The 15215-nt window shown below is 41.8% G+C and overlaps 1 protein-coding gene across 1 annotated transcript in view; it reads right to left on the bottom strand.

Annotated features, from left to right (window-relative positions):
- LOC133528507 (baculoviral IAP repeat-containing protein 6) overlaps window positions 1–15215 on the bottom strand; it is an 81460-nt gene that overhangs the window by 52158 nt on the left and 14087 nt on the right. Inside the window, exons 7-14 of the mRNA XM_061865895.1 lie at window positions 12338–15086; window positions 10432–10686; window positions 8729–8910; window positions 6762–6836; window positions 2167–2360; window positions 1070–1204; window positions 450–590; window positions 92–250 (exon numbers count right to left, since the gene is read on the bottom strand). Coding sequence (XP_061721879.1) covers window positions 92–250; window positions 450–590; window positions 1070–1204; window positions 2167–2360; window positions 6762–6836; window positions 8729–8910; window positions 10432–10686; window positions 12338–15086 — 3890 coding nt within the window. The remainder of the gene's footprint in view (window positions 1–91; window positions 251–449; window positions 591–1069; window positions 1205–2166; window positions 2361–6761; window positions 6837–8728; window positions 8911–10431; window positions 10687–12337; window positions 15087–15215) is intronic.

Here is a 15215-nt window from a genome sequence, read left to right as displayed (position 1 = left end):
ATGCTTTCGTCACCATATTGCATCCATCGGCCGCCCTTTGCTCAAAACACAAACGACTGCGAAATATGCAAATCAGGTAAATATGTCTCACCTTCATATACCGACAAAGCGGCGGTGGCTGTATGTCGGTGAGCACGAGATGCTTCGTCGCGATGTCGGTGGCGAACGCTAGCTTCACGCTGTCAGTTTCTTCGCTGCACACCCAGATGTCGATGCACAGTGTCACCAGGTCGGAGCACGATGGGATTATCTGCAAATCAAATTGTATTGCAAAATAAATTACGACTGATTGACTGACTAATAATCATAAATTATCCGCGGGCAGTGGAAGGCGAAAGCAGAAACCTTTCTTCATGGAATTGCACCGCCATTTTACTCCGGTCCGCTCAGTTAGTTGCCTTCCTTTTTTGTCCATTACCCTGTTCTGGTGTTAGACAGGGACAACTCACCACGTCTGTGAGGCGCACCGCGTGCCCCAGATCCAGCACGATGTATCGCCGAGCGCCGCTGTGCATGCGCTCCACTACCAGCGTGTGTTGCGGCACGCGGGTCACTAGCTGCGCCCACGGTATGCCACATTGTTCTTGTTCCTGTCAAAAAGGTATAACGATCGTATCTCATACGTAATATATCTATGTTTTTTACATAATAAGTATAGACACCCAAAACGTAACGCCACGTACAAAGTTGTCGCCGTTCCATTCTGTAATTTGGCAATTAATGCGTACACGATGCGCCGTTATGTACTAAAATAAAAATTGCAGCCATAATTACAAACGCAAATCTCTAAGGGTCCGTTAAATGCTTCAAATATCCTTAAACGAGACCTTTTTTCATACAAAACGGAGAACGTTGTCGAGGACGGCACAACTCAACTCAGAAGTAAGGGCTAAACCTACAGTACAGAGGGACTAAGCTGTGACTTAAAGTTATGTCCGCGTGTTATCTTTTGAAAAATAGCGTTTGTAAAATTTGACCACTACTTATCAGTTCAACACACAATAAAAGATGTAATTAACAAGATCGCACAAATAGCTACCTTATCCTGCTCAAGTTACAACAAACATACCTGAAAGAACTTCTCCTCGGTAAACTCGAGTTTCTCCTGCGGATCGCACTCCATGAGGGAACTTTCCACGTCCTCCAGCGAGTCTGGGTCTTGCGACATCTGCTTCATCTGTCCTTCCTTTACGACGCTCCATAGCTGAGGAAACACAAATATATTCAGTTCCAGTTACTCAAAGTAAAATTGGCAGGCTCCAAATTTGTCGTATAAAAATAAACCTAAAAGTATAATATGTATTCTAATTTTCTATGACTCTATCTGTCTCTATATATAAGACATTACATTGTTAATTTACCAGGGTTAGGGTCGCCAGGCAACGTCGACACCACAGCGGGATGGTGTCGGCCTCCCGTGGACTCCAGCTTGGTCCCGTCTGAGGCCGCGTGACAGCTAACGTGTAAAGGCATTGCTTCGCTGAGACCGGCTCCGAATACTCACACTCCGTTGTGTTGTTTCACTACTCTTGTTATATAAGACATTAGATTGTTAATTTGTACCTGGTTAGGATCGCCAGGCAACGTTGACACGACAGCGGGATGGTGTCGGCCTCCCGTGGACTCCAGCTTGGTCCCGTCTGAGGCCGCGTGACAGCTAACGTGTAAAGGCATTGCTTCGCTGAGACCGGCTCCGAATACTCACACTCCGTTGTGTTGTTTCACTACTCTTGTTATATAAGACATTAGATTGTTAATTTGTACCTGGTTAGGATCGCCAGGCAACGTTGACACGACAGCGGGATGGTGTCGGCCTCCCGTGGACTCCAGCTTGGTCCCGTCTGAGGCCGCGTGACAGCTAACGTGTAAAGGCATTGCTTCGCTGAGACCGGCTCCGAATACTCCCACTCCGTTGTGTTGTTTCACTACTCTTGTTATATAAGACATTAGATTGTTAATTTGTACCTGGTTAGGATCGCCAGGCAACGTTGACACGACAGCGGGATGGTGTCGGCCTCCCGTGGACTCCAGCTTGGTCCCGTCTGAGGCCGCGTGACAGCTAACGTGTAAAGGCATTGCTTCGCTGAGACCGGCTCCGAATACTCACACTCCGTTGTGTTGTTTCACTACTCTTGTTATATAAGACATTAGATTGTTAATTTGTACCTGGTTAGGATCGCCAGGCAACGTTGACACGACAGCGGGATGGTGTCGGCCTCCCGTGGACTCCAGCTTGGTTCCGTCTGAAGCCGCGTGACAGCTAACGTGTAAAGGCATTGCTTCGCTGAGACCGGCTCCGAATACTCCCACTCCGTTGTTTTGCGCCCACCAGGCTTGGGGTGTGGGTGTGGATTTCGTTTCTACAAGGTTCAAGGTTAAGTGAGTATATAATCAAATGACTAAAACCTAGTAGGACAATCTTAGTCAAATTAGAGCGCGAAATCGCGAGCGGAAATTGCATATAGATTTACACGAACCAACATGAAGCCTATTATAATAAAATATTCAATCGCCGTGGAACAAAGAACCGACTGTAATCGGGGAACATATGATGCGAAATCGAACTGGGAAAATGTGGATATCAGCCTCGCGATAAGCTTTCCGCTCGAATCGCGCCCTAAGTCTGGAGCAGATTTAATAATATTAAATCTGAGTAAGAAGCTTTAACGACTTTTACATCGTGATCTTTTTTTTTAATCATACGGCATTTTAACGTCTTGCAGAATCATTTTTTTTTTCTACATCAGCATCAAGTTGCGTTAATAAAAAAAATCTGAAATTCAAAAGTAGGTCCTTGCAAGTTTCCTTTATTTAAATATTTCACGACACTAACTAATTACTGATCTGTGATTTCATGCCAGAAGATTGTATGATTGTCATGCAAACAAATGGTTTGTATGCGAATTTTGAAAGCAGCCATATGAATTATGCAAACGATAAGTGAAAAAGACGTAACGAAACTAACATGCTTTTTAACGGTGCACGATTCATAATATTTGCATGAAGTTTTGGAAATTTAAACATAAAAAGAAAAAACTATTTCCGAGAGGTATGAACAGTGGATACTTTGTATGGAAACCTATACAAAGTGACCCGCATACATTGTTGTGAATGTTCCATCCAGATATTCAGGCATCAACTCGTCACACCAAAATTTTGTTCTAACGGGTCATACCGCCAAAAGCAGTACAAGTAGATTTAGTTCTATTAGGACACAATGCACATCGTAATTTTGTAACTATTGGTCACACTGCAAATCTGTTCCTATTCGTCATCCCGTCAAACAGTTCTCACTGGTCACAAGGAGGATACCTAAACAAATTTCGCTACCTGCCAAGCATGGTACAACAAAATTTTGCTGTGACGAGAATCATGCGTAGCCTGCATTTTGCGACTTGCACATCACGCTATGTAACTCTTCTCTTTTCGTACGTTTCTACGTACATGTATTAATAACTAGAGGATTAACATGGGATTAACTGCGTATGTGTAAACAATAAATTATTTATTTTGCAATTTTTATTTGTAACAAATTATTCAAATGCAGATGCTGTAGTAAGCTGCACCAATAGTAAAACACTTTTATAAATCTGCACAATATCAGCTACATGCTCTGTAGAAAAGTCTGAAACCGATGTGCTGGAATTAATTCCATCCGTCCAATTTTCCGCATCTATATGGTCACGTGTGTGTGGTAGCATGTAAAAATGGTATCGCGACAAAACCATTGCCTTTTGCAGGTACGGAACTGGGCGATTCGTCGAGGAGCACATGTTGAAAATGCATTTATTGCAATCACATATTGCTCTTTTCATCGGCCGAATACTTTAAAATAGGCATAGGTATCACAATTAATATCTTATAAATAACTTTTATTAATTTGCATACTGCTGCTGCTGGTATGTACATTTTTGTTGCTGACTGTACAACGTAACGGGATATGATTTTCGCCATAGCCACCGCTTTGTACCACACTTTTAGCGGGTAGCGAATTTTGTTTAGGTATCCTCCTTGTGACCAGTGAGAACTGTTTGACGGGATGACGAATAGGAACAGATTTGCAGTGTGACCAATAGCTACAAAATTACGATGTGTCCTAATAGAACTAAATCCACTTGTGACGGGTTGAAACAAATAATACTGCTTTTGGCGGTTCGAGTTGATGCCTGAATCCATCCAGACAGTTGACAGATAATAAAGCTTACAATTTTAGCGTTTTAACAGTTTTATGATTGAACGGAATTGTTCATACGACTATATTCCTCCCCAATCATATCGTTACCATATTAAATAATGAATATAAAAAATGTTTCGACGTATATCAAAATGACTGAAGTACTTCAAATTTGGTTGTATCATATATAAAATGCGGTCTTTGTCTGTACTTAAACCATTTTTATATGCACCGAGACAAATTTTAATGTATAAATAACATCGCTATTAAATGAAACAAGAATAAAAACATAGAAACGACAGCTTACAAAGACACTCACATTTGAGTGGTATAAAAGATTAATTTGAATACACCAGCAGTGGCAGCATGGTTCCATTTTTATCACTTGTTACTATGCCCGTCACTTTCGCGCTTACATACTTGTTAGAAGGTGACAGGCATGGTGACAAATGATAAAGAGCCAACCATCTTAGCCCTATAGGGGAGTTTTTGCTTTTATGCCGCTCCATTATTGTATGAGTGACACAGAATACAATGAGTGAGTGAGATGGAAAAGATGTATTAACAGCGGATGGAATGTTAAAGATAAATAATGGACATAAGCAGTGAGAAAAAACCCGACGAAAGGTCAGCTGTTCATTGTTCATTATAATGCTATATTTTTAAAATTAACGAATTAATTTCACAATTTTTTGAGTGTTTTTCACGCCAGAATCATTACTTATCGGATGTAAATTCTTTTACCCGAAACTAATTTGTGCGGAAAAAACAATGTCGATTCGAATAACCAAAATAAACAATCGAATACCGACAATACGAAGAATTACACATGGAATCGGATGTAGCGTGTCAAATCAATTAATCGGTAGGTATTTAGTTTTTTTTAATACCACGTCGGTGGCAAACAAGCATACGGCCTAGTCATTGGCAGACAAGGATGAATACCCTGCCGATGGCGAGTGGCGCGGTGATAGAAAGGGGCCGGAAATAAACGATTTATGTAGTCTGCCGGGAAAGTAGCTAAGTGGGTGAAGTGGTCATAGTAGGGTGAATTTACCACTGTTAACCCCTTCGTTAAAAAACTACTAGTAACGTCACCCATCGAAATATTACACAGTCATCATTACGTTATACATAAGTTACGAGGGAATATACAATTTTATCCCAAGCACTTTACTTTCACTATATTTTATTTGTAAAGTATCATTTTGTTTGTAAAGTCCACCATGCAATCCAATTTCAAATACTGTGTTAAAAAAGTATGCAAGTGTTTTTATACTACATCGGTGGCAAACAAGCATACGATCCGCCTGATGGTAAGTAGTCTCCGTAGCCTATGTACGCCTGCGACTCCAGAAGAGTTACATGCGCGTTGCCGACCCTATCCTATCCCAAGCATATACTATAGACGCTTGAAACTCCAAATGTGTAGGGCGCTTAAAGCTTTAGACTTCTTCTTTTTTGAAGCGCTTGGTACTGACGACGTCCGTCCAGATCTCACGAATGTGCCTCGAACACACTTTGCGAAAGGCTCGCTGGCTGCTCACGAGTAGAGTCGGATCAAACAACACCGCATGGCATTTGCAACGACAAACTGTGGCAATGTTATCATTGATGACAAATTTATGACCTTTATAAATGACATTGTTCTTCTATTCAAGTCGTTGCAATGTTAGCTTAGTTAGACGGACTTTAACAATTTTCCAGGCATAGTAACGATTTATCGACCATATTCGCGCAAATAGAATTTCAACTTTAGCATTCAATATTAAGGTTCAAATTAGATTTGCCTTTTGAAAAATGTGACCTGTCTTCAAATGAATAAAAGCTGAATTAATTGGAATATATTTGGATTACTTAGGGAAACCTTGTAGATTGGTGTGGCCTGGAAAAGGGTTAATATTTTAGTACGACTTTCAGTACAGAACCAGTAACCTTGAATAGAAATTGCCGCGCGAAGCAGTTCGGTCTGTGTAGACGCCTAAGGGTTCGCGGCTGAGCGTATATTTGCCTCGGGCGAAGCAACAATTCCTTACGAAGGAGCCTACTCTGGGTGTCCCCCAAAGGCGCTCCAGCAGCGCATTCGCTACATCGTTACTAAGAGTAATTAATTGACCATTTCTGTGCCCTATATCTTGCAATAAGATTAAAGCAAGGGATAGCCTAGGTCAGGGGTTCCCAATCTTTTTCAACATGTGGCGCAGTTACAAGTTTAGTATTTCGCAACGGCGCCCTTGTAAATTTAAAATCACGGTCGAAAAAGAGTGACACGACGCTATATTATTTACCGATGCGAGCGCTCAAAGAGGTACCCGCGAATATTTGTGGTTTCGGATAATGATAGAACTCACGGCGCCCCTCTTTACTTTCTACGGCGCACCAGGGCGCCGCGGCGCACACTTTGGGAACCCCTGGCCTAGGTGACAAATGTTCCATGACGTCGGGTGAAGTGACGCGACGTTGCCGGACTTCACTCGACATGGCGCGCCTTATATTCCTGGCTTAAAGCCTGCCTACGAATTGCCAGTTAACAGTGCATGAACAGCTGACCAGATGACAAGCCTGACATCGCGTGATACGAACATACCCGGAATCTGCGGGAGGTTGAGCAGGTCCTTTAGCTGCGAGTCGGCTTTGGCGGCGGGCGGGGGCGGCAAGTCGCCTGCCAGCGGAAGCGGGGATCAGTGGGGTAAAGGGAGTTAGCCGGTTGCGAATCGTAGCCCATTCAGTTTTTATTATTTGCTTAAGCCCAGAGTGAATTCTATACGCGATGCTACGTTTCGAAAGACGGAGAAAAGTTTTCAAGATTTCTAATTGCTTCCATGTAAATAAACTGAACTTTAGTGTACTTGATTGTTATCAAGTGTCCCACGGTCCATGATGTACAAATTACCTCAAATTAAATTAAAATCATTATCAAAAGACACAGTTGCTTTTGTTTTGTTTTGTTCCATTTTATAACGATACAAATTCAATTATACTTTCTAATACCATTTATGCAAATTTGCCTGTTTATTTATCTTATGATGGGCCGCTAGAGATTAGGAACACAAATAATAAATTAATAATAATAAGGATTATTACATAGTTGCTGTGGATATCAAATCTATCTGGAATCTAAGGTAATGCATATAAGAGCAAATAAAGCTAGAGCGGCTTCTGTTTTATTAATAGTATCAGTCGATCAGGTTTGTTTTGAGGATCAAATTATTATATGGGACCCATTGCATTATTAAAGAGACGAGAGAACACAGAAGTCATAACATAAATGATAGTCTGACAATCGCATTATACTGACGAAACGCTCCTAACAAAATACATCGGCAAAAGGCAATAAATACATCGTGTCACTATATTGCTTCGAAGCCGTTTCGATGTATGAAAAACAAGGAAATTGCGATTTTGTCGGTGAAATATTGCGTATATGTACTTATATAGAGGAGCTACATTTTTTTTTTTAATAAAATGTAAGGAATCGAATGGAATGGAAAAAAAGCTTTCATTTTGAAACTTTGAGGTCTTGTATTGTCATTCCCATAATTTTTCAAGTTTCCAATTTATCGTGATAAATGGCTCATTTTGTACCTATGTATTTAACTAGATTTAGTTATAAAATGCAACATGTGTCAATAACCCTATTCTAGTATGAGTAAGGGCTATGATTCGCGCTAGCAATTTTACCGACTTTATAAGTATTCCGTGCGTAGGGATAACACCTTGCTATAGAGTTCCGTAGTTCGTGGGTGCAAATTTTAGTTAAAATTAACCCAAGGGAGGTAACTTCAAATGCTTTCTCTTTCTAACAAACACAACTATCGAAATGACGAATAAAGAATGATAGATATTTTTTTTTATTACATAGTTAAATGAAATTCATAAGAACGGACACGGAACTCTTTACAAACTATCATTCACACATCATCCCATGTTAGTCAACATCACCCTAGTATTTTTATTCCGTACACGGCGGGAAGATGTTGATAACTCGAATTCTATTTTAAGTTCAAATTTCTTCAATTTTATATCTCGAGTTATCAAGTTCTTCCCACCGTGTATCGAATTGTAGCTTTAGGTAATATGTATGTATATATATGAGTGATCATCTCAGTACAAACTTTAAACAAAAATTTGTATAAATATAATCTCTGGAAATTGCTTTCGCGTGAAGCAACACCTTGCTTAACAAACATATGTGTCACTAGCACCAGAAACGGGCGGCAACGAATCATTCCACAGCAAGATTAACACGAATAACCATTTATGACATTCCACGGGTAAATATACCTTAAGGAGATCGGCGCTTACGCTGTTATTAACGACGCTCCAATACTAATGCGTTTCTACGCGACGTAAGCGCCAACCGCAATAAGGTACCATTACATTGCATGTTCCTTTTATTCATGATGGCAATTTAAGTGTTAATTTATCTCTAGCTAAGTGTTCCAATACAAAATTAACACACATACGTTGGCAGTGAATGTGTTACCACCACTTTAAAAAAAACGCCTTTCGATCGAGACTCAATCGGGCCGAGTATTATTTGTAGCGACTCACCCATATCCTGCGGCAGATTGAGCAGGTCCTTGAGCTGGTAGTCGGGCTTGGCGGCGGCGGGCGCGGAGGTGTCGCCGGCCAGCACGCTGGCGTACGTCACGGGGGTGGACGAGCCCTTGCCCAGCTCGGGCGCGTCGGCGGCGAACACGCTGCGCTCCAGCGGCAGCCCGTACAGCCCGAATCTGTCCAGTACGGGGGTTAATACTATTGTCATTTTCGGTTTTTAATTTGTACATAATTTTATCTGTTGTTTTTTTTTGTTTTGTTGTTCTTATGATTATCTTATTTCTTTCATCTTCTTGTCCTGTGTATGTGTGCTTTACGGAATAAATGTCATTTCTTTCTTTTCGTTCTTTCTATTCTACTGCGACTTGCAGTGCATACTCATGTTATGAATTAATTCGATTTATAATTCATAAAGTGGGTAAGCACTTTTGCACTTGTGTGTACAAGAATGGAAATGCGAGGTTCATAGTAGTGTGCAATCGTATACGGAAACTGCAATGTCTTTTGACCTTATATATTTCTACCTCCTTGTTAATCCCACCGATACTTAACTTTAACCATTTGGTCGCTTAAGACGGCTGCAAACGCGCCCGGTTACCGTTTCATATTAACCTTCATGCATTCTGATAAGGTTTACTATGGCGTGTTGTATATAATAGGGAATGGGCGTCGCCAGCATGGGATAGGGGGGAGGGGAGCATTTGATATGGGGGGCATACATTTAGTTACAAATTTTATTATCTAGGTCAGACAAAAGGTAGTTGCGGCAAAGAGAATTTGAAATAGAGGAGGATTGTCAAATTAAACTTTATAGCCAGAGTAATAGGCCAAAGGTTATGGCGCCAACGTTCGAAAACATGCCGCCATACCTTTTCTAGTAGATAGCGCTACTTTTTGATATTTAACATCTTTAATACATATCAGTGAAAAAGTAAGGATGAAAGTCAAATGGCGTTTTAAAAGTTTTAATCATGTGTCGAAAGATGGCAGTAAATTTACTGTGGCTACAAAGTTTACTTTGACATTCGTCCCCTATTTCAAATTCTCTTTGGTTGCGGTAGTCGTAGGGGGAGGTTTCATGCCACCCCCTGGCGACGGCCTTGATAACAGGCGCGGCGTTCAAAGGGTTAAAACCAATTCTGAGTAATTTCCTCAATACTGGTAAAAGCCCTCTTGATTGTTCAAAATTTAATGAGAAAGTTGCATTTTATCCATATGTGGGGCAAAGTAATCAGATGCAAATGTTGAGTTGTTTCCTTATGTTAGCTGGTAGAATTGACTTTTAAATGATATTTTTGTTTATTACGTTCATTTGGATTTGATTTGGTTTGATTTTTTTGGTATTTCATAGTTAATATTTTCCTCGCATTGGTGTGGTGAACATTTTTGTGTTTCACTCGGAAGCAAAGTTTGTTTAACCCTCGTGTCTTGAAACCCTAGCAATGCTCAAGATTCCACTTCTCGAACCAATTTTGGAATCTTTTCCTTGCTCGGGTATCAATATTAGCACGAGTGGTTAAACAACCACTTGGCCCCCTTCTAAAAACAATAGTTAAATTGCGTGCCGCGTGTAAAATTGTTACCCGAGCCGAAGGCGATGGTGGCAAACACGCGGGATGGAATGTCCTACGTTTCCTCCCTCGGTGCGCATACTATTTTTCCGGCCGGAGGGCAGAAAATATGTATTGAAGACGTACCTAGCTCGTAGTAAGTGGTGGTAATGGTCCCCGCGCTCGGCGAGGCAGCGCGCGGTGCGGTGCAGCAGCGCGCGGCAGCGGGCCGCCAGCTCGGGCGCCGCGCCGCGCTGCGTGGCGTGCTGCGCCAGCGCCACCAGCCAGCGCAGCGCGCCCGGCGACGCGCACGCGCCCACGTACGGCAGCCACGCGCTCAGCACCGCGCTCAGGGTCGCCTCGAACGTCGACTTCCACGGCTTCGGCAGCTGTTTTACACCCCTGTTCGAATAAAGCATGCGTTAAGCGTCGTTGCAAAGATAAGACATGACCCCTACAAACAATTTATTAAGAGCCCCTGGCAAGCTTGGCTCGATTCACCGGTTTGGCCTAGTGGGTAGTGACCCTGCCTGCGAAGCCGATGGTCCCTGATTCAAAGCCTGGTAAAGGCATTTATTCGTGTGATGAGCATGGATATTCGTTCCTGAGTCATGGGTGTTTTCTATATATTTAAGTATTTATAAATATCGTATTACAGTACATATGGGGCTACTTTATAGCACTAGTGCGAGAAGTAGCATATTACGTTACTGTGTCGAACATTTAAAGGGCCATATGTACTGTAAAACGTTGTACGATACATGTGCGAATAGGTAATTCGCAACTCGTGTCGATTTAAAACACACATAACATTGTTTTAATTTATCGCCACTCGTTTCGAATTTCCTATTTTTCGCACTTGTATCGTAATGTACTATTATATATTACATATATCGTTGTCTAAGTACCCTTGACACGAGCCTTATTGAGCTTACTTTGGGGACTTAGTCAATTTGTGTAATAATGTCCTAAAATATCTATTATTATTATTTATTAATTTCACCTTCCCACAGAAACGGAGTTTCGTTTTATTTTAACGTGTTGACTTCAGGACTTCAGGAAGTATCCTAAGAATTTTGATGATCATCAGTGAGTGAAACAGTGACGAAATCGGGGTTTCTCTGATATAAATAAAATCTAAAGTATAAGAGCTATGCAATCGATTTTTTTTATGCTTAACAAATCCACTATTGACATCATATCCCGCGAATTTTGTTTATCTGGTATAATCCAAACCCAAATTATGAGTGTTCAAAAAAGCGACGAAGCGCTTTAAAAAAGGTAAATGACCTTACGCTTCGCCTTGCTCGTCTTGGCGAGGGCACTACCGTGCCCCCAGATATAGCTCCAGTTTATAAAACAAACGAAATAGAGTAAAAATAAGTTTTGTATGAAAAACTTTATACATTGTATTTTTTAAACTATGGTATCTAAAGCTATATAAACTAATAACAGGACAAATATACCTTATCTTAGCAATCCAGTTAGTCGTTGTAATATGAAAGCGTAACTACGTTTGTATGGAGAACCGAGCTTGCTAGAGACCTTTAACCCTTTGACCGCCTAAGACGCCAATGACGCGCGCAGCTCCAGCCCAATATCAACCTTACTGTGTTCCCACAATGCCACGCCGCACAGGCGTAATAAGATTTGTAAACTGACGTTATTTAACAACGAAACTGCTGATATTCAGCTTCAGTTACTGCGATAAAACTATTTAGACGGATTATATTGCATATAATAAATTTAAACTACACCCCGACGTTTACAACCCTTTACAGCATTTAAATTCGTTATACGCGATATATTCCGTCTACATAATTTTATTTTAAGGAGACTGCTTAACTTAACGCGAGAAATGGCAGACCCGTTGTACCAATGTCGTGAAAAATGTAAGCCACTGCACACAGAAATCTATCTAGAAAGCAGGATACCATATTGTTTTAAGCAACAACCTCATGTGGCAGAATTTCAGTTGTCGACTACCACTACATACAGAATAGTTGATCTGTTAATTTTCTTAAAACTTTATAATAATTTTAAAAATACTTACTCGCTGGTTATAAGTATGATCTTCACGCACTTCTTAGCAAAGCTCCTATTTCCGCACAAAATGCAGTTCTTGATCAAAGCATCAGTGTGTTTCTCAATAATCTTAACACACTCCAACTGCTGTATCTCCACGGGAGTCTGAGCGTCTTTGTCTTTGCCTTTGTCAGTCTTGGCCAGTCTGAGTCTCTGCAGTCTAATGGAGATCACCCAAATGAGTATGTCTAAAGCTAACTTTCTCTTCTCACTATCATCTCTGCTTACTGCTATCTCACATAATATATCTAGGAGGCTGTTGGATTCAAGCATGGCTATGCGCTGCTGTCGCTCCAAAGGAACGTCAGTATAAGGACTGGAGCGAACTGTTAGCGAGATTTGGTGCAACCAATCGCAACCGATAAAGCTTGACTTTTTCGAGCTGCTTTCTCCCGATTTTATCGAATCTTTGCTCATGTCTTTCGCGGGGTCGAATAAGGTTTTAATATGGATCAAAAACGTTCTGCCTCGAGCCCTGTATAATCTAGGACTGGTCAGGATTAAAGTACCAGATTGCTGTGTCAAGTCCAAGCCAGATGAAAGCAGAAGGGGCCCTGCGAGGATCTCAGCGTTATGGGCTTGCAAGTACTCCTCGCTGTTCACAGGGTTCTCTAAGTTTGAAGACATATCGGCGTCAACCGTCGGGAAGAATACCGGCGACTCCGATCGGTGGCCGAATGACGCGTCCTTCTTATACCCAATTCCGTGCAAATTCTGTTTTAAAAGCGTCACTTGGATTATAGGTAGATTTGCAGAACAGGAAGAGTGTAATGTAAATCCGAATTCTATATGAGCTAAAGAGACACTGTAAGGTAATGTGAGCTCTAAAACGTGTTCGTCCCATGTGGAAGATGTGTTTTGCAAACGCCAAGTCCGGTTGTTCTGGTGGTCGGAGCGAGAGCGTTGCGCCGGCGACAACTCACACCAAAACCCAGGCACGACTGCACTGTAAGGAACCGTAGTGGTCACATGACCGAATGGCCCTATTAATGTGGTCATAGTTTCTAGATCACTCATATCTAATTCAGTCTTGTTAGCTAACATGGCTGAACTAGATATGAGTGATCTAACTGTCTCCTCTCTAGGCGTTCTATGAAGCATTTCAAAATCTATGTTAGCGAACTCATCTTCGTCAATATCGCCAGTCGAATCCTTCTCACCGTTATTCAGCGCGTAGAAATATATCATTCCGTGCTTTGTTGATACGCTCAGCCTTTCCACTGAGGCGCAGTACGCTACTGATGTGAACTGGCCCTTTGGAGCTCGCTTCTCCGAGAGCATTTTGAAGGAAGGCAGAGAATACAATCTAAGGCTACCGTCTACGCCTACAGCGGCGAACGAGTACTGTTCGTGCTTGTCAACGGGCAGCAAACATAAGTCTACAGGACTTTCTCCATAAGGCAGCTCCATCATATTTACAGGATTGTCTTCTAGAGTGAAAATTGAAGTGTTGTTGTTAATTTTAAAGAGAATAAAGTACGCTTTCACATCAGATTTGTCATCTGCCTTGTCCGTTTGTTCTGTGACGTCATCGACATCCATTTTGGTGTCGCCATCATGATCGGTTTCCTCCTCAACTCTGACCTTTTCTGGATCAATGCTGGAGATAACTACTAGCAAATGCTCCTTGTCTTCTGTTGGCAGTAAATGTGTGACTTTAGAATCATCTCTCAGGTTGAGCTTGAAACCTGGAAGACTTAAGCACTGGACGGCGATGCCTTGGGAGACGACTTCTTCTTGCGGCGGGTCGCTGTCGAAGCCGTCATTATTGCTATTGCTCACTGCAGTCTGAGTGCCGACTTTGCTGCCACCGAATGTGGTAACTTTAATCTTTTCTGTACCCTCTCCGCCTTCATACCACTTGAGGTCTGAGATCTCCAACGGGCCGTTCATATTGAGATAATGCGTGATGGGATCCGCTTGTTGCAAGACTGCATCCGTCTGGTCGGCTAGTTTAGTCCCAACAGAGTCTAAATTTCCGCTCTTCCAACTCTTCAACTGCGATATCTTGCCTACAAAGTCTAGCATGCTACCCTGCCCAGACTCTGGTAGTTCTGGCAGCAGAACAGTAGGCGGCGGCGGTGGTAACAACTTGTAATGCTTCGTTAAAAAGATTTTCTTCGGTTCCCACATTTTAGAGTCCTCTTTACTAGAAGAAGCGTTAAGATTAATCACATTGCTGATCTGCTCGTCCAAGAGACTAGTGCACTGGGGAAGCTCTGTGTCCTCGTCAGAATACTGGAAGTATATTTCGTCGTATATGTTGGCGTCGTCCGTTCGAGCGACCGTGCATACTTTCTTACTGACTCCCGGTTTGGAATTGCCACTGCTGTTGGATGTGTGGACGACTGTTGTTATGGAGCCTGCTAAGGAACTGTGTATATCATATGTGAGTAGGAAGAGCATTTTGTTTATTGGTGAGAGGTTGCTCTTGGCTTCATTCTGATCGTTCATTGCTTGGACACTCTCTTTGAATTTATCTGGAGCACCTGAATCGAAGAGTGCTTTGCTAGAATCCTCCTCCTTTATAGGTTGGTCTGAGGGAATATTGTTAGTCCTGGTTATGATGACAGCACAGATGAGTGAGGGTTTGGTCTTGTTGTTACTGGTCTCTTTTTCACCTATGCCTGTTTCTGTGTTTTGTGCTTGTGGGTATGTTTCTTGTTGTGACGTCATGCCGACGAACGCCATAGCTGTGAGCTCGAGGTTGTAGGTCGCTGTAACAACATAAACAATAGGTTCATTTTATATCTAGGTGCAACTTTTTGCAAATGTATGAGATTTTTACAGAAAATTACGACTAAATAAAAGTAGAGTATGTAAAGCCATAACTTATACATTATAAA

The sequence above is a fragment of the Cydia pomonella genome, chromosome 19 (assembly GCF_033807575.1).
Source record: "Cydia pomonella isolate Wapato2018A chromosome 19, ilCydPomo1, whole genome shotgun sequence".
Taxonomy (NCBI): Eukaryota; Metazoa; Arthropoda; class Insecta; order Lepidoptera; family Tortricidae; genus Cydia; species Cydia pomonella.
Note: the sequence above shows the minus strand (reverse complement) of the source record. Positions and strands in the feature narration are given on the sequence as shown.